The sequence below is a fragment of the Megachile rotundata genome, chromosome 11 (assembly GCF_050947335.1).
Source record: "Megachile rotundata isolate GNS110a chromosome 11, iyMegRotu1, whole genome shotgun sequence".
NCBI lineage: Eukaryota > Metazoa > Arthropoda > Insecta > Hymenoptera > Megachilidae > Megachile > Megachile rotundata.
The window spans coordinates 14,176,494-14,195,161 of record NC_134993.1 but is presented as its reverse complement, the minus strand read 5'-3'; the positions used below and the strand labels follow the sequence as shown (position 1 = coordinate 14,195,161).

Here is an 18,668-nt window from a genome sequence, read left to right as displayed (position 1 = left end):
ATTGAATGTGCTCGCGCTTATGTACTTGACCTTTCAACTTTTTTGTCCACGTTTTTCTTTTGCACCACTCAACCAATTCAACCGGATGACACGGTTGACTATTTTTGCTTTAGCGTAAAATTTACTCAACATTGTTAGGTTAGGCGCGGAGCGCCTCAATCAAACAGACCTAGTATCAAACAGTAACCAATCGAAATTAGGCATCGATTTATCTCTTTTCGTCACGCAATAAATTCCCCTTCAAGAATATGCTATGTCTTTATGTTTCTAGATGTCCCTCGTTCTTTCAGTGATACCAACAATCAGAAGTGACAAAGGAATATTATTAGGAACATTTTGCAAATATTCCAAAACGTTAATTTTATACTTTATGAAAAAGAAACATAATAAATGTTTAATTACATGAATACAAAGCACGTGTTGTTTCCTGTTTATTGAATAACACAAATGACATTATTCATTTATGCTAATCGCGTTCGAATCAAACTCGAAAATCTCCGCCATTGAACAGTCGCAGTTATAAACCGGCAAAGAAGGTGCGCACTCGGGACCTTTCAATATACAAACACCGTGGTTCTGTTCGCTGTATTCCACGCCATGACTAAAATTTGTCGGAAGAGTAGGAGTGCAGTCGCTGTGACAGGTCAAACGGTGAATAGCGAAGTTACTTAATATTTGCCTAATACGCCAAACGTTTCTCGTATCGAAAAACGTTGAGTGATTTATTCTCGGTTCTTCGTTTCTATTTCGTGAATTATTGTTAGCGGTGAAGATTCGCTATTTTCGTAAGAACAGTAGAATTTACGGAACAAGAAGAGAGCAAGCGCAGAAACCAAACGGAATGGAGGTTGGTTACAATTAATTATTTCGAAATTAATGTTGCATGATCGATAGCACTGTATGTGCTGGAAATACTTCATGTATACCCTGTGTCATGTTTCTTCCTGAAAAGAATAGCATCCTCTCTCCTTCTTGGTACATTAACTATTTCAATCGCCGTAATTGGATAATTAATCAATTGGAAAATTAGTTAATTAAATGCTTTCTGTAACATTACAGGCAACCTATTTATTAAACCTTAACTGATTCATTTTATTGCACACTTTTTTATGTCCCACACTATTTTTATATGAGTTAAATGTACTCAGCATTTTGTCTGAATTATCCTATGTATACAACATTTTTAAAGGTGGACGAATGTTCAGCTGGTGGAGACAGTGCAGCAGAAGAGGATGAGGATGATGCATCATCTCATGGCTCTAGAAGCAATAGTAGCAGTAGTAGCATTAGTGGAAGTAGTACATCCACCGATAGCGGTGATGACAGCGGAGAAGAACATGCTACCAGTGGCAGTGAAAGTCATAGTTCTGGGGAGGATGACGAAGAAGATAATGAAAATACAGAATATTCTATTCAAGCAGAAAGTCCAGATACTCTGGTATAATTTTTAATCATATGATTTCATGATATATATGATACTCGTGTTACAAAAAGAATTTCCTGTTAGAAATGGGAAACTTGTATCGCTGCAAATACCAAGGTGAAGTTGCCACAAGATCTTTGTGAACATGCTGCAATATTTAAGGAATTTCTGGACTATCCTTATATTTGGAACGAATGTCTTACAGAGAGTCAGAGGGAAGCTTTGTGTAGTTTGTTACCAAGTTTCCCAAAAGATTGTGATGTTGAGGCAGAAATAGAGAAGACATTGCGCATGTTGTTTGAACGTGAAAATTACAGGTTAATTAAAAGAATGAACATTCAATAAATCTTTAAGAATTAAATGTCATTTTAGTTATATAAATTTTGTATGTGTTTCAGATTTGGTGTAGCACCTTTAACCGCATTCCATGACCATCTGTCAGCTGGTCATTATCGACCAGACATTAGAAGAATGTGCAGTTTGGTACGTAAAGCACAGCAAAGAAGATTGTTATTCGAAGAACGGAAACGATCGTACGAACTCGCCAGCCAGTTATTGAAATCTAGAGAGAGCTTGTTGACGAACGCGTACAAGCAAGGTTTCTGTCAACCAACGCAGAGGACGATGTCGAAAGTTCAATGGAGAAAACCAAAGCCTGCTATGGGTAAGTTAAGCTATTGGCGTGAACAATTGTAAAAAGTTTTCTGGCTGTTTATACTTCCCCCACGCTCCAGCCGTTTGGCAGAGAAGTATGTAGTAACTTCCGAGGGACAATACTAACAAGCAATGAACCGACAGTTGAAGAGAAAACGCAACTGCGCTATTTGGAGGAACTGAATGCACTGAGGACAGAGCTTGGAGCAAGCACGAAGTTAGCTGCTGATACGACGTCCGAGAATGAAGAGAACTATCCACATTATCAACTATCTGGGGCTAAGCAGAAGAAGAAGAGGCGTTCTTTAATGGGTCCACAAGGCCTTTCCATTAGAGGTTTGCAAATGAATCATGAAGATGAGACGATTCGACCTGTCTTTTCCACATTGCAACGGGCAGAGTATCCTACACACAGATCTTTCATTCGCGAACAGACGGAGGAGATGTATCGTGAAATGTTGTTGGAACATAAAAAGAGGAGAGCGCGACGAGATGTGAGTAAAACAATCATCGTGAAATTATATATTTCTATTATCTTTAATATTATATGTCATATCGTTTTAGATACATCCGGAATTAAATACGCAAGGTATTGCTTTGGCCGATCTCACTCAAAGAGCACAAATCGGCCAGAAGCATAAATTATCCATTGGTCCAGCCGTTCGTATTACGCCAGCAAAGAAACGAATAAAATTAGAGCAGTCGCCTTTGTACCCTCCTGCACCGAGATTACTGAATTCGGTGAAACACGAAAGCGATAACAGTGATTATTCTCATACAACCGATGAAAACAGACATTCCAGTATGTTGGACATGGATCACAGAATGTTAACGCCAATCAAATCCGAACCGATGGATGGGTACGAAGTTCATTCGATGCCCAAGAAAAAATTGTAAGTACACTTTTTATAGAATGTTTTCTAAAGACAAGGGCCATACTAAATTTCTTCCAGTTTTTCTTGCAGAAGTCCTACCACACCAAAAGGCAGTAAATCGTCCGTAATGACCACGCCAGAAATTAAAAAAGAAATAGAGGACATAGAATACGAGGATATTAAAATTGAACTTGGCTCTGGGATGAATGAAGATGTTCCTCCCGAGACAGAAGAGGAGGAGGAGAATGATAAAAAGGAAGTCGATTTGGATAGCATTGACATGATGCAAATACCAATACAGTTAGATGACGGAATTGATATATTGGATGACGTGAAGTATGTTCTTTCTTTTATTTTAAATACCATAAGCGATTGCATATTTTATATATGGAATATGTATATGTATAATTTTATTTTAGATGCGAGGATGAAGGAGTAATATCGATACAACACAAAGAATTAACCGTCCCATCGAACGATGACCATATCGATATTAATAGCGGAGCGGAATTAATGCAAGAAACACACGCATGCTTTTTCTCCCTGTTAAGAGACGCGTTCACCTCAAAAGGTGAATACAGAATGAGTACAGGAGAAATGCGAGATGCCGTGACGCAGTGGCAAGGGAATCCTATTTCACCGTTAAACGATTGGTAAATATAATGAACCATGCCCTTGTTCGCAAGATTACTAAGCAATAAATTGATTCAGGTATTCCCTGGCTTCTTCGTGGCCTGCATTGGTTCCACTAGCTCTGGGATTTCTTGCCGGTGAACTTACGTACAGTCAGGAGCTAGGGGACAGACAAGAACGCGAGCTAGAACTCGTTCCCTACTTAGAAAATAAAGGAAACGGTCTTTACGCTTGGATCGGAGCTGGCCGAGACTCTGATTCTCGACTCTCGGATTTGTGCGCGAAATTTCTCCTGTACAAGTATGTGACAGTGTTGATTATCGTAAAGCGATGGAGATAATGTATATTACCGAAGGATTGTTACGTTCCAGAGATTCATTGTGTCCGCCAGTGTCTATCTCTTGCTCCATAGTAGCTGTGAAACAGCAGTCTCAAATAATTCAGTCTAACATTAGTAACGTGAACAACGTTACTGGCAATGGAAGTACAAACTCAAGTGGCAGAGATAATAGCCCTGCCATAGAATCCATCAGCGTAGACGGTGGATCTATCAATACAGTTGCAGAATGGGAGCCACCGCGTGCTCTATGGCCAACCGAATGGAAAGTACGACCCTCCACACCGGATGAGCGCGAGGAATTCAGAAGACAAGAGCGTATGCGTTACGCTGCTCCTCACAAAGCGTTCACTTATAGAATGCACGGCTACGCATCCGTTGTTGGCCCTGTGAAGGGTATTTATCAACATAACGTCGGTACGTTGATAAATTCTTCGTTGACATTTTTGTAGTAGAACTCATAATAATCCAAAGAATCGTTCGATAGCTTCTGGGTTGACGAAGGCTCGTGGACATTCGTTGCTGGTAGCGGACAGACCAAATTTCGTGACAATCTTAGCGCTAGTCAGAGACGCTACCGCGAGGCTTCCGAACGGCGAGGGAACTCGAGCCGATATTTGTCAGCTGCTGAAGGACTCGCAGTACATAAGAGAACAGACGGACAGCGACGATAAGGAAGGATACTTGCATTCGGTTGTGTCTGGTGCTCTGGATAGATTGCATTATGAAACTGATCCTTGTGTGAGGTATTACCCGCGACGAAAGGAGTGGTTGTATCTTCATCGAGCGCGTTCGGAGTCTGAATTTGGTTTGTATTTATTAAAATGCATATATTATTTCTAGTTTCTTTCGGTAGATTACATTGTGTCTTTTTTTTTAGAAATGTATCACCAACAGCTGCAAGGTGTTGCAAAGAATAAAAAGAACGTTGCTAGCATGTCCAGAAATAAAGCTCTGCCGCCGGTTATAAAGCCTTCCGTTAATAAAGAGCAGTCTCCAAACAGCAGCAAGGAAAGTACGCCTAAAAAGGAAAGAAAGACGACGGCCACAACGCAACCAGTTATATCAAGGTAGTTAACAAATTTCATTAGAGGAAGTAACAAATTTCTTTAGAGGAAGAAAGAAATTTGAAGTGTGTTTTTAATTCAGGAAAGAGCAGAAGAAGAATGAAGAGAAGGTTATGAACGATCATTCAGTTTCAACGGAGCAGTCCATTGTTTCTAACGTAATGAGTACGATAAACTCAACGCCTACATCAGGCATCGCTGTGTCAGGAACTTCTGTTCCTGTGACGTCTCTGCCAACGTCTTGCACTGCTATCAGCACTGTCACCGTAGAGAAGGATGGAACCTCTAACGAAATGAAACCACAGGTCACAACAACAACCCCAGCGAAGAAAGCAACGAACATCAGCGGTAAACCGGTCGCTGTCGTGAAAACGAGTGCTCAGAGTTTACTGCAGTCGAACCAGCAGCACTTCCCTCATCACCAAATCCAAGTGTCGACGTCTGCAGGTTTGCAGACTATTCGATTATCTGGGCATTCGGTGCTGCATTCTACTCAGTCAGTCGCTGCCAGTAGCGTCACCAATTCTAACGTGACCACAAGTTTGACGACAATACTGCCACCTAATAAAACGCAAAACCAACAACAGCAACAGCAGCAATCGCAGCAGTCGCAGCAACAGCAACAAGCGATTGTCACGAATCAAGCTGGGAAAAGTATCTTACAGTCAGCTAATATAAAGCAACAGCAGTCTCAACAGCAGCATGTTCTACCTGGGAAGACTCTGCTGGCCTCGCAGATAAAATTAGTTAGTCCTGGTCAGATCAAGTCGCTTCTCACTGGCCATGGTCTGCAGGGACAGACGATATTTATTAAACAGTCGTCACCGTCCAGTAATCAATCACAACAAATACAGCAGCAGCTGAAAGTATGTAAATTACAACATGAATTATTAAGTTAAAATTTTATTGTAATAAATGTATTGTTTTTTAACAGCAGCAGCAGCAACAACAACAGCAGCAGCAGCAACAACAGCAGCAACAGCAACAACCGCAAATCCAGCAACGGGTTGTAGGAAGTCAACAGCAGTCGATACAGACTTCAGGGATGCAACGCATAATCGCGCAGATAGGAGGCAAACCGATTGCAGTGCAGATACAGCAATCACCACATCAACAACAGCAGCAGCAAAAGATTTTGGCGAAAGTTTTAACCAGTTCTGGCGGGGGTCAGCTGATATCGGTAGAGAGTCTCCTTGCTCAGAAAGGATTGAAGTTGGCGACGACGACAGCTCATGCTAATCAACTGAACAGACAGGGGAAACAAGTTATACAAACTCAGTATCAGGTACAAAGCACAAGTAGTATAAATATTATCTTTTGTAACTTTGTTTTTGACCTGGAAATAATTTACAGGTTGTGTCGCAAGCGCAAACTTCATCAGGACAAGCGAAGATCATTGCCAATACACAGCAACAGCAGCAGCAGCAGTCGCAACCGCAGCCGCAACAGGCTCAAACCGTTCGAATGGTGACCGCGCAGTTATCTGGAAAGCAGATAGTTCTAGCCAGCGGGAACAAGAACGTGGGCGTTGGAGTTAGTAGCAGCGGGAGCGTGGTACTTGGGAAACAACAGTCTTCGCAGCAACAGCAACAAACGCAACAACAGCCAATTATTTTACCGAGTCAGTTGCTCAATATCAAAACATTGCACGGTTTGAAAGTGATACCAACCCCGGCTGGATTAAAAACCACAGGGGCAGCAGTTTACGCGCGGGTCATCGCTCCGACTACTATAACCTCGACGCAGTCGGCGAATCAGCAACAAACCATTCAAGCTCAACAACCATCGAGGAGTAACTCTTACAGCACGCCTTGACAGAATTGACGTCACTTTGTTTTAATTTAAACGTTATAAATTTTGGCATTTCGAAATTAGAAATACAGAATTTTTATGTAAAAAAAAGATCGGGATTTAATAAAAATCAATTAAACTCGTACACGTAGGTTAAGCCGTGTACTCGTGTATAGCTTTCGCGTAGTGAAAACGTGGAAAAGAATGACGTGGGACACTGAAGAATAAGAACAATGTGATCGTGACCTTCTTTTGTATTAAGTGTCGGATTATTTACAAATGCATGGTACGATTTTAAATACAAAACACCGTTCTCTTTTTTTGTCTTTCGTTCTCTCTTATATGAAGAAGATTCTTGCAGCGTCGCAATGTAACACGTATAAATAAATCTTATTATGTAACGGTAAAACATTTAAATTATTTTTACAGATTCTCTTTGCGGTCTACGTTGTAACGAGTTTACTATGAATACCTAGGCAGCAGATAGCCACCGCGTCTTTGGTCCGTTTCTCGTGACAGCGGATATTGACATCCTAGCAGTTGACGAGTCTATGTACAATTTTCACTTCGTATCGTAGAAAAGAACATGGAGGAGCAAACGCGCAAATTTTCGTGTGCAAAGCTTGTACGTTAGATGAGACTCCCATGGCCTTTTGTACTTATCGGTAGAAGAGGCTTCTAGATGAATAAATATTTAGGCTTCAAAGAGTAAAGAGACATTAATACTGATGCGCGAGGTAACGTGAGACACCGATGGCGTCAGAAGCATCGGTATGTCCTGATTTTGATTGATCCTTATGTAGTTACAGCTGGAAGCCTCTACTAATAATAAGCCCGCATGCCATTAATTCCATATCCTGTTCGTAGCTTCCAATGTGTCCTGAAGAGAGATGCGGTTATGTTTCCTCGGAGTTCCATATATCCTGGAATATGTCTATTAAATTGTTCACGCCAATCAAGTATCCATCTTCATGGTTCCCCACTTGCCATTCAGCGTCATGATGAATTCGTGGCAAGTGCTGTGGCAGGGGTAGCGTTTTCGCGAAATCTATCATCCAGATCCCAGCGTTTTTGGCATCGTGAACGAACAGCAAGCTGGAACCGACTACTTCGTGGGAAGCGAAGAACGGCGACGCCTTCAACGTCGCTCTGATCGCCTTCAGACGTTGTATATACTTGGGTACCGCGTGCGGATAGCCTTCCACGAAGCGCCTCAACGCTTCTGTGACCTAAAAAATTATCAAATAATTATATGCTGAACGTCTATGGATGTTTATGCGGACACGAACCTGTTCCCGAGTCCTGGTCGTTTTGAAGTCCTTCGACGAGCCTCCATGTGCAAGCTTAATGCCCTCCACGCGAAAACCCAAAGTGGCGGTGCTGGATATCGTTTCCCGCCACACCATGTATCTTGGTTTCGTGACTCCTTGCACGCGACGTTCCTCGGCGCTCGGTGCAGAGGGGTCCACTTGTACCATTTTCTCATACATGTCTTTTCTTAACTATGTCATAAAATTAAAAGTTATGGTGTGCATTTTGGTGCTTTGCAGGTGCTGTATTCTGGTTGTCAAGAATGCTTCTAGATTATTAGTTGAGGAGAGCCAGGTGCTTGCTAGTTTCTTATGATAACCTTGATAGCAACCTCTTGGAACACAGTTTACAGCAACCGCATATTGGTACTCAACGCTGCTAACAGATGGCGCCACAGAACTCATTCAAGACCGCCAATAAACTATAGCATTTTCTTGCCTCACCTTGGGTCTTTCCTTGGCTTTGGCAAGCTCACTTTCCAGATAAGTTCTGACGCCGACTTTACAGTCCATCACACAGGGATGTTCAAAATCACCAAGGAGATCCTGGAGTTGCAAGTAAGATGATAGCACTGTCCTCTTGTTTACATTGTCTCCGGTACCATCCTTTTCTGCATCAGTCTCCTCGACATTACCCTCCTCTGTCTCTTTCAGATCCAAGACACCTTTGAACTCTGGGACATAAGGCCTCAAGACGTCGTTCATCAGCAGGCGAAAACAAGCTTCCTCCTGAGGACACAGCTTTTTGAGTATCGTCCCTGGTGTTGGTCCTGCTCTGAAGTTCCCTTGGTGTCCAGCTAGTTGTACCTGAAATGAGTACTCTGTCAATATGGTTTCTTACTACAAAAACAATTAGACTTAACCATTAAGGGTTAACGATTAGACTTAACCATTAGACTTAACCATTAGACTTAACCATTAGACTTAACCATTAGACCTAACCATTAGACTTAACCATTAAGGCTTAACCATTAGACTTAACTATTAGACTTAACCATTAGATACTCACCCAGGGGTACCGCTGTTTCTTGTAGGTCTGGAAGAACGGTGTCCAGTGGACGATGTTCCTGAGCTTCCTCCAGCCGGACGACTGCAACAGAATGGAGATGCACTTTGATTAACATGATGGAACGAATATTGAGACATCTCTGAGAAGAAGATATGTATCTATGCTAAATATTAGTAGGGTCAGATCCAAGTGGACATAACAATAAAGATGTTCATTTTATTTCAGATAATCGACGATTCCGTCATTTCTCACTGTTACCTTCGGGGTTGTACGCTCGTTAGACCTATCCGTATGGTCAGATTCCCACTCTGAACTGAGGTCATCACCGCTACCCTCTCCCCATTCCAGGTTACTTGACGGCACCTGTAGCAATTCCAGATACTGTTGGTATCCCGTACAAGTCTCTCCGTTATTCTCTTTGGTACATCCACAATATCTGGAATGCTTGTTTTTGCAGTTCACGTCGCTCTTATCGTTATCCGACAGACAGTTAGTTATGCGAGTCTCGTCCTGATCTTCGGGATTATCTGTGGACGTTTCTATATGAGAGCGAGACCTGTTGAACGACGGAGATGGACTGCGAGACGAGGATGGCGACCGACGGTCGACGATCGACGTGGAGAATCGTCTTGAATGCCTTCTGTTTCGTGATCTCATCATCCTCCTCTGGATCAACCTTCTCTCGCAATCGTCGGCGTCCACTCGCTCGTCCAGGCTCGATTTTGAGCACACCACTATCTTTGGTATCGTTATCCTGTCGTAAGTTTGCTGCATCTTTTAAGAATGGAATGTTCCAGGGGAATGTGGTCTTCAGGCTATTTGCCTCTTGTTGCTGAAGATAGATCAAGTTGATGCTGAAGATAGATCAAGTGCCGAGCATAGATCTCTGGATATAAGCTTCTCCTAGCATTTCTATAAGACAAGATTATGATCTCAAGAGACTGCATTTTAATTTATAACTACATCTCTCTGCCTATCTCTGATAAAAATTATAACCAGGTATGTACAGCCACAAAGACTATGACCTTGACGAAAATTTTCTTTGCAGATCCCACGATTTCACCAAACCATCACCAACCTCAGCGAGACACTTTCTCTTTCAACTGTATACCGCAGCTCTAATTAACCGACAAAACGACGAAAGAGAGGAGAACCTTATAATTATATAAATTGCGAGCTACGAACGAATCGAGACACCTGAACAGACTGGACGTGTCCACCCACACCGGGTCTCTTCTTCGAGGAGCGTGGAAAGCGAACCGTGTGCCACTTTTTATTCGAGGCGACTCGATCGGAATCGTTACGCAAATTTTGTCGGCTTGCAATCAAGTGGAAATCGCTTACTGAACAGAGAATAGTTAAGCATAATCTTCAAATCATTTTTTCACTTAAATTTGGATTTAAATTTTATTATAGTTTAGACTTGAATTTTGTTATAGTTTGGACTTAAATTTTGTTATAGTTTGGACTTATATTTTGTTATAGTTTGGACTTATATTTTGTTATAGTTTGGATTTAGATTTGATTATAATTTGGTCTTAAGTTTTATTATAGTTTGGACTTGAATTTTGTTATAGTTTGGACTTAAATTTAATTATAGTTTGGACTTCAATTATATTATTGGACTTAAATTGTTAATTAGAGATCAGATAAAATTTTTGATAATTAATATCAGATTAGAGAACCCCACTTGCAATATTTATATTCAGTTTTGTAGAAAGTTTTGTGATCCTTGTTCTGATCGCCACGATTGCTCGCTGTTTATCGCCTTGTAATACGATTTGAAGAATCGTGGCGCTTAGGTTGCGTTCCTTGATATTATATAATATCGCTGAGGCAAACATGACGTTTCCACGCTACGTCTATTCAACTGAAGCTCAGAATCTGGAATATTATTTCAACTATTTGTGCTGTCTAGTTTAAATAGTCTAAGATAATTAGTTGCAAAAGAGTGGTACTGTGTACAAAGTGTAAACAGCAATTGTATCAAGGAATAATAGACTAGCATTCTATTGAGGAATAATATAGCAAAGAATAATGAGATGGTAAAAATAATCTTCGTTAATCATCTACTGTCAAGATAAAATCATAATTGAAGTTTAAACACCCTTCAATAGTCTTGTACCGTGAAACTGTTTGGATCAGCTAATTGAACGCAAATGAACCTTATCGCATCCGCTCGCAGATCTAAGAGAACTTCCTATGTACCACCGATAATTCTCTAGCATATACTCGTGGATCAATCGGGTTTTGTTCTAAGAAGAAAATGATCACATGACTTTAGTAACTGTAGCTTCTTAACTGAGTGGCAATGTAAATTAAGACTTTCATAAGAAGTTCCATATTTGTACAATTTATGAGCATAAATATATATGCTATTATATTATAATATTTATATATTATAATTGATATCAGTATCATAATTAATATCATGTATTATAATACATATAAAGCACATATTTATGAGCATAAATTATCCAGAAAGAGTTGCTGTAGCATTGTGAATTTAGGGATACGATATGCAGAGATATGTAGAGAGACAACGCGATTAAAAATTAGGTCGTCGACTTCCAGGGTGACCTGTTCACTCATACGTGTCGAATCAAAGAATTCAACGCCTTATTATGCGTACGTGGGCGTATTTACGCATATTAGTGAGTGGTATGCAGTTCTCAAGCTTTTGGCACTCTGCAAGTCGATCTAACACTAGGTTTATACTTTTAGTTTACAAATTTATATTATATTCAGATTAAAAATTAAATACAAAAAAGGGTTGAAACTTATACTAATCTTTGTCACAACAAAAATTAACAAAAGCATATGTAAAATAGTGAATCTACTAATCTCTGATAATAATCTAATTTACATTCTGTAAACCCAGTGTTAATAATTGTTAATACTCTACATAACTATGTATGCAGGAATTGTAAAATAATGGACTTTCGATCCCTGTGAACGTATAGAATTTGTACAAGCTAATTACGTGAAGCTTTAACTTCAATTTTTGTATCTACAACGAAAATGAATTGAGAGAAAAATTTGTCCGGTGTCGAAAGTCACGAGAGTCGCTTATCATCCAAGAAATAAGAATACTCACTATGGATCACTCACTGTCACGCATCGTACAGATAAACCCGATTAATTCAAGATAATTTTCTGAATTTCTACAGCATCATTGTTCGACAATTTATTCCTGTAGATCTTTGTAACTTTTTTTACGATCACGTTTCACTAATTGAGTAAAAATTGTATACGAAAAACGTCGTTAATTCGCGTTCTGTTAATTTTCACAATTTTGTAACTAGGATCTTTTCCACAGATTGAACGGGCAATCACCGAGATTAACAAGCGGAATTCCGTTGGAAGAAAACTGTATTTCGATGATGAATTAAATAGTTTCGAAGGTAGACGAGTTTCGCGACGAAACCATTCAGTGAGCTCGTGCGAACCGGAGTCAAGCGATCGAAATGCGTCATCGACTAATTAACTAGCGCTTGCTAGCGTCATTAGCGGAATTATCAGGAGTGGATGAAACGTTGGGGCGATCTACGGCTCGACGGGCCTTAAATGCGACCGGAAATAACGTTATTCAATGCTATTTTCCATCTTGATGTTAAAGTACACTGTCAGGTTACTCTATTCTTCTATATTTTGCTAAATAATCATTCTTACTACTGTATAAATCATTTATCTAACTGTATAAATGATTTACCACAGTTTGTACTGAAGAAGATTCAAGATTATTTATTACAATCACAGTAAAACTTATTGCATACATATTTAGTAACGTTGTAGCTATAATACAACTAATTTACCAATTTACTAATTTAATAGTATGTATTGTGTGTTTAGGAATGTTTAAATTCAGTATTATTTATTATAATCACAGTTAACGTTGTTGCAAACATACTTTGTAACAACTTAACGATAGTATAACTAATTTAATAGTTTGTACTTGTATCTAAGAATGTTTAAATTCAATATTATTTATTATAATTACAGTGAACTTTGTTACAAACATCTGTAACATTTTAAAATCAATACTATTTATTATAATCACAGTTAACGTTGTTACAAACATACTTTGTAACAACTTAACGATAGTATAACTAATTTAATAGTTTGTACTTGTATCTAAGAATGTTTAAATTCAGTATTATATATTATAATCACAGTGAACTTCATTACAAACATATGTTGTAACATTGTAATTATAATATCAATTTACTAATTTAATAGTTTATACTATATACTTAAGAATGTTTAAATTCATAATTATTTAATATATAATCACAGTAGTAACATATCATTATATTTTGCAGATTGAAGCACCGAATAAAAAAAGAGAGAAATCCGGACAAAAAACCCTTGACCCGAATGTGCTACGCCGGAGAAATATTCGATAATATACTTCAAGGTTCAAACCATCGAGAAAAGCAATTTGGTTCTTTAAAAATGGACACACATGGACAATTTAGTGACAACTTCAGTCTACTAAATTTTGCACGTGGACGTTTAGTATCTCTTGGTACTTTTAACTTTTAAAAATAACTTGATAGTCTGAGAGATTTTGTTAAATATCTTCCATGATTATTTTTTGAATATTTTCTACAGTCTTTTATCAAGTATCATTCAGGACATTTTATTAAATATTTTCAACAATATTATATTAAATATCTCCCACAATATTGATTGAAATATTCTCCTAGATATTTTACTAAATAACATCCAAGATATTTATCAAAATCTACAACTACCAATGTTTATGTACTTAGATACCGTTACTAATTAGCCGTTCAATAGTTAATTGGTCAAAATCACGATTCCCAAATAAGTAGAACACAGCATTCCGCTTAGAAGAAAACTAGAACTTAGATCAACGTCTAATTGGACCGCGAGCTCGATTAGGCAAGAAGAAATCGTTCGCGAAAAGGGGTACGATCGCTAATCGATCCATACTGGTGCTACTACTTACGATTGCACAAACTTCGCATTTCGCACTAATTACCCGACATTGCTCGAGCTTTCTTGAATCTAGAGCCGAGGTGTCGTAATGTTTAATTAACAATTAAATATAAATTGTAATCAACAATTGAAAGTAGACGTTATGTATTTAAAACGTTTTATTTTATTCATTATTTTTGTTGAGTCATAATTTATGTCGTCATGGTTTGTCATAATTTACGTCATCATGATTTGTCATAATTTATGTCGTCATGATTTATCATAATTTACGTCATCATAACTTAATTTGTCATATAGGTTATGTTATTTGTTACATACCTATAATTTAAAAAATGAAATCTATGTAAAAAGGTTTGAACAATCGTTTGCAGAGAACTGGGTCTTCGAATCGATTAGCCAATCATAATTTTCTAATCGATCATCCGGTTGTCGAGTTCCCCGCATTAATTATATCGAACTGTCCCGAGGCATACAGAATGAGAGTGAAACGCAATACCTTGATTCGGTTTCGACACATTTTTTTCTCTCGACCAAAAACAATATTTCTAATAAATCTTAATAGTCAGTTAAGCCTGTAAATCTTTCAGAAGTGTAACAAGTACCTAAATGGTAAATATTGAAATATCTGAAGTTGTATATTACATGTTAAAGTATCTGAGGTACAGTAAATGTTAAAATATCTGAGGTACAGTAAATATTAAAATATCTGAGGTACACTAAATATTAAAATATATGAAGTACATTAAATATTAAAATATATGAAGTACATTAAATATTAAAATATCTGAGGTACATTAAATATTAAAATATCTGAGGTACATTAAATATTAAAATATGTAAAGCAATCTTCAAAAAGAATAAAAATCTAATTTTACCTTTTTTCTACCAACAGGTGTGGGACTCGGTTGATAATTATCAGCGATGCCCAGCAAGCAGTCGTCGCATTTGCAATAAAGATTGCTGCTGGACGCTGAGTCGCTGGATAGCAAAGAGTTATAGGTACTGGCGCTAGTCTGACTGTCCATGGAGTCGGTTCTTCTCAGAAGAAAACTCTTCCTCGCCTTTCCATGATCCTCGTTCGTAACTTCGTGCAGATTTTGCTTCTCTATTTTTGCTAAGAGTATCTGCTCCATCAGATTCAGCGTTGGCGGCGTCGCCAACGTAGGCGACGCTGGAGTCGTTGGAGACATGCTTCTGTTACATGTGTATTTAGAGTTATTGCCTTTGTCTTCTGCCTCCATTCTTTCTTCAATAACAATAGTCCTTCACTTTTGTTTTTAAGTAATTTTATTTCTTCTTTTTCAGAGTCTCAGGTCTGGAATTTATTTTCTCTCTTGAAGAGCAGTTCTCAGGATTGTACTGAAGTTTGTGATTTATCTGTGAAGATATCTTCTGGACTTTGAGATTTCTGTTTTAAAACACTGTGCAAGTCACATCACTTTATACAGAACAGTTCTCCTACATCTCAGAAGACACTACATATAATTGATATAAGGTACAATATGAAGAACGCACTGGAACACTAGGTTGCATCTTAGGTGCTTACGCACACTCACTTATGGTGATGTTTTACAGATCTCACAAGCTTGTCATATAATTAAATTTAAATAAAACCAGCAATAATCTGAAAGCTTCTGTGGGAATCTTTATAGGTGGCTAATCAGTGATTCAATGCAATAGTTTTCCAAGGAACCTATTGGCAAGGATGATGTCCTCAATTAAAGACATGTTCAAAGACTTCTCTGAAGATCATCCCCTAATACTTTCTTGAAGAAAACCTATTCTGCATTGCTTCTTGTAAATATCCTGTACTATCCTACATCATAATGTAGAGAACAGAGTGCATAAAAGTCGCACTTTGCTACAGATGTAAACAAGATGGCGGTAAACAAGTAACACTGTTAATATAGTAAGCAAGTATCAGAATAGCAGAGTCGCACGATAAATATTAAATGCTAGATCGTTTCACAGAGTCACCTAGATTGGATCGTCGGTAACATATAACTACACCCACGCACGATTGTTAGCCTTGACGCGGTTGAACTTCACTCAGAACGAGGATCAATTTCTGTGGAGTTACGTGTCCCTATGTTACTCAACGCTCAGACAATTTGAACAGCCGAGGAAAAGAACGATCTTACGATAACAAACATGATCAGTGCTTTTATGTAACCAGCGTGAATTAAAGGCTCGACAACTTGTTAAGTATTTTTCTTCCTAGAAGGATATTCGATTCTTAAAAGCTTGGGCAATTTTAAAGATAGAAGCGTAAATATATATTCGATGAATCAAGAATTTTGTGTAGAAACATAGTACGATTGCAATAGCAATTCGGTTGGAGAAGAGATAGAATATCGAAGAGGATCGATGATACTCGACGCGCGGTTGCACGGTTTTCCTCCGGTGACCCGAATTGACAACTTCCTGTTACCAGTCCGCGTATTACTCGATTGTCTATCGTGTATTACATATATGGCATATACACGTGCACTGCATAGCCTAACAGGTGATAATCCTGACTGCCATCTGCCGCGACTCGGCTTCGCTATTCTCGTATCTTTCAGTACAAAAGCTTAATCCTATTAGATAAAACTATCGAAATCCATAATGAGGTAAAACGTAAAGATCTTTGTAACGCGTTTCTTTGAAGCGAACTCAAAACTCACACAACTTGATTCATTCAGTACGTCTGTCTTTGTTCTCAAACGCGATCATGCAGATCAGACAGGAAACAAAAGGTGTACGGTTCTCTCGCATAATGAAGAGTCGATTGACGTAACGTATTTACAATTCGGGTCGCCGTAAATAGCTATCTCTATTTTTCGATATCGTTCATCAAATCAAATGACGCTGATTCAGAGACGTACAAGGATGATTCTGTTCTAGGCAGAAATCTTGCACGAGTAAAATTAAATCCATCGAATATTCAAAGCCTCTTTCAAAAGATGATATCGTTATCCAATAAGGAATGTTCCAACTTGTTGAACAAGCTGAATGAAGAAGCACGTAAAGAAGCCAGGGTTTAAGATTCTTACGTCAGTTTTGTAATCGATTCCGTTATGTAAAGGAAACTGTTGCATTCCACTTGAGTTCTCGGGAAACATAAAGGTCTCCGCTACAACATCTGTACATGTAATGAACAGATCAAATTGAACAGGCGATATTACAAAGTAAAGGTTCGCTTACTTTCCCTCGCGGAAATGTCAGCGGCATGGCCTAAGGTATCCACCTTTTTTCGGGTCAGCTCGTTTCGAAAGCGAAAGCCGAGCTGAATTTTCAATCGGTGGATACTATTTCAGTCAATCTTTTATTCATAACGCGTTTGACACAGTGGCCACTGTTTTTCTTTGGTTCTATGTTTTTTTCCTTGATTACTTTTTTGACACCATTTGCAAATCTCTGAGATCTTCAGACCTTTATGTTCCCTAGTACATCTCTATTAGTATTACATTACTATTATAGTGCTTGCTCTTAGCACCTTAAACCTTACTCAAACTTGTATACTCTTCAACTTGAAGTTTACATACAATCATAATTTGTCTAGCCTGAATATAAAATATTGATAACATCTTAATTTTCTTTGCTATAAAAGTATAACAATGAACAGTTAGTTTTGGCTGACACATCCAACAAATAAATACTAGTGCAAATCCAACAGTACAATTGTGTTATTAATTTATAACAAATACCAGGTTAAAAAGTATACAATTTGTCGTAGATTAAACATCTGTATAGCGTAATTTCTCAGGTAAACAAAACAATGTTAGAGCAAACACTTATTATCGCCTCCTTATCTTTCCCGGGATTCGCGGACACGTATCGCTACCTCATGTCTATTTTGCAGAGTAGTTTTTTTTTTAGATAATCAAATTTGGTCTGATGTTTTTAAATTGTAAACACGTTTGCTAAAGTTCAAATGTTACAATGTACAATTTTTCTGAGACCTCAGACAATATACACATACTGTCAATATTTTAGAATATTTTAGGATTCCTATTTGTAAATTTACATACACACTGACAATATATGTATATTAATTTAAGGTCGTATAACAAAAATGTTTCTCTACCTTGTAATAGTCACGATCGACATTTCTATCGAGTAAATCCTCAAGCCTAAGCTCCGCCTCGTCGCATTCGATTTTCATGGTATTAAACAAACATCTTTCACGTTTCACTCTTCCACGATGTCTTCTTCGTTCCAAGCGACGAGTACTCGAATTCATTGAGACTACAGTGAATCGCATAGTAACGAATTGCAAAATTCTCTGTTGTCTTTCGATACGAACATTGCAGCATATTTTATCACCGCGTGACTGTATCTTGATTACTTTTGAAATAAGATTTAACTTCTTGGAGAACGATACTTGGCCGGTGGCGACCAGTCGCGAACAAAAGCGATTACAAACAGCGTTGATAAAAGATACAGTTGAAAAAGTCCTTCATACATCTTTATCTATGATATTTTGATATCTGTAATATCTGTGGCGTAAACAAAGCACACCGGAAGTCTAGCAAACGTGTTTACATCGCAGAAAGCCTTATGAAATATATCAAACAATTTTGAACTAAAGACATTCAATGTGTTCCGTTGTAATTTTAATT

General features: G+C 38.3%; 2 protein-coding genes across 6 annotated transcripts; one reads left to right on the top strand and one right to left on the bottom strand.

The window, feature by feature from the left end:
* Positions 1-408: 408 nt before the first annotated feature.
* Positions 409-16,269, top strand: NFRKB (nuclear factor related to kappaB binding protein). Of its 3 annotated transcripts, none has more exons than XM_012299052.2 (23): positions 409-847; positions 1,190-1,438; positions 1,508-1,740; positions 1,822-2,087; positions 2,222-2,571; positions 2,642-2,970; positions 3,031-3,288; positions 3,372-3,605; positions 3,664-3,885; positions 3,957-4,339; positions 4,410-4,730; positions 4,803-4,992; positions 5,072-5,855; positions 5,927-6,274; positions 6,343-9,482; positions 9,557-9,858; positions 10,148-10,456; positions 12,419-12,729; positions 13,422-13,627; positions 14,957-15,063; positions 15,370-15,625; positions 15,717-15,956; positions 16,036-16,269. In XM_012299052.2, the coding sequence occupies exons 1-15, from the start codon at positions 842-844 to the stop codon at positions 6,802-6,804; spliced, it is 4,635 nt and encodes a 1,544-aa protein (XP_012154442.2). In that variant the 5' UTR covers positions 409-841; the 3' UTR covers positions 6,805-9,482; positions 9,557-9,858; positions 10,148-10,456; positions 12,419-12,729; positions 13,422-13,627; positions 14,957-15,063; positions 15,370-15,625; positions 15,717-15,956; positions 16,036-16,269. The 3 variants fall into 3 exon arrangements, with proteins under 3 accessions (XP_012154442.2, XP_076393458.1, XP_076393459.1); XM_076537343.1 differs by having other exon boundaries at positions 5,924-6,274; XM_076537344.1 differs by having other exon boundaries at positions 410-847; positions 3,043-3,288; positions 5,924-6,274.
* IP3K2 (Inositol 1,4,5-triphosphate kinase 2) lies at positions 7,017-18,310 on the bottom strand. Of its 3 annotated transcripts, XM_076537385.1 has the most exons (6): positions 12,197-12,420; positions 9,358-10,011; positions 9,100-9,180; positions 8,535-8,897; positions 8,070-8,282; positions 7,017-8,009 (listed from the first exon to the last, which is right to left on the bottom strand). In XM_076537385.1, exons 2-6 carry the CDS (start codon positions 9,871-9,873, stop codon positions 7,677-7,679), a joined length of 1,506 nt encoding a protein of 501 aa, XP_076393500.1. In that variant the 5' UTR covers positions 9,874-10,011; positions 12,197-12,420; the 3' UTR covers positions 7,017-7,676. The 3 variants fall into 3 exon arrangements, with proteins under 3 accessions (XP_076393500.1, XP_076393502.1, XP_076393501.1); XM_076537387.1 differs by lacking the exons at positions 9,358-10,011; positions 12,197-12,420 and adding an exon at positions 18,134-18,310; XM_076537386.1 differs by lacking the exons at positions 9,358-10,011; positions 12,197-12,420 and adding an exon at positions 14,940-15,370.
* Positions 18,311-18,668: the final 358 nt, after the last annotated feature.

What these genes read in the sequence shown, in the direction of transcription:
- IP3K2 (XM_076537385.1), bottom strand. Translation starts at nt 9,873, where the DNA reads ATGCAGCAAACTTACGACAGGATAACGATACCAAAGATAGTGGTGTGC. An exon ending in ACGAGCGTACAACCCCGAAG is followed by an intron (nt 9,181 to 9,357) that starts GTAACAGTGAGA and finishes ATTCTGTTGCAG; the next exon opens with TCGTCCGGCTGGAGGAAGCT. An exon ending in AAGCCAAGGAAAGACCCAAG is followed by an intron (nt 8,283 to 8,534) that starts GTGAGGCAAGAA and finishes TTTATGACATAG; the next exon opens with TTAAGAAAAGACATGTATGA.
- NFRKB (XM_076537343.1), top strand. An exon ending in ATTTCACCGTTAAACGATTG is followed by an intron (nt 3,606 to 3,663) that starts GTAAATATAATG and finishes AAATTGATTCAG; the next exon opens with GTATTCCCTGGCTTCTTCGT. An exon ending in GCGTTCGGAGTCTGAATTTG is followed by an intron (nt 4,731 to 4,802) that starts GTTTGTATTTAT and finishes CTTTTTTTTTAG; the next exon opens with AAATGTATCACCAACAGCTG.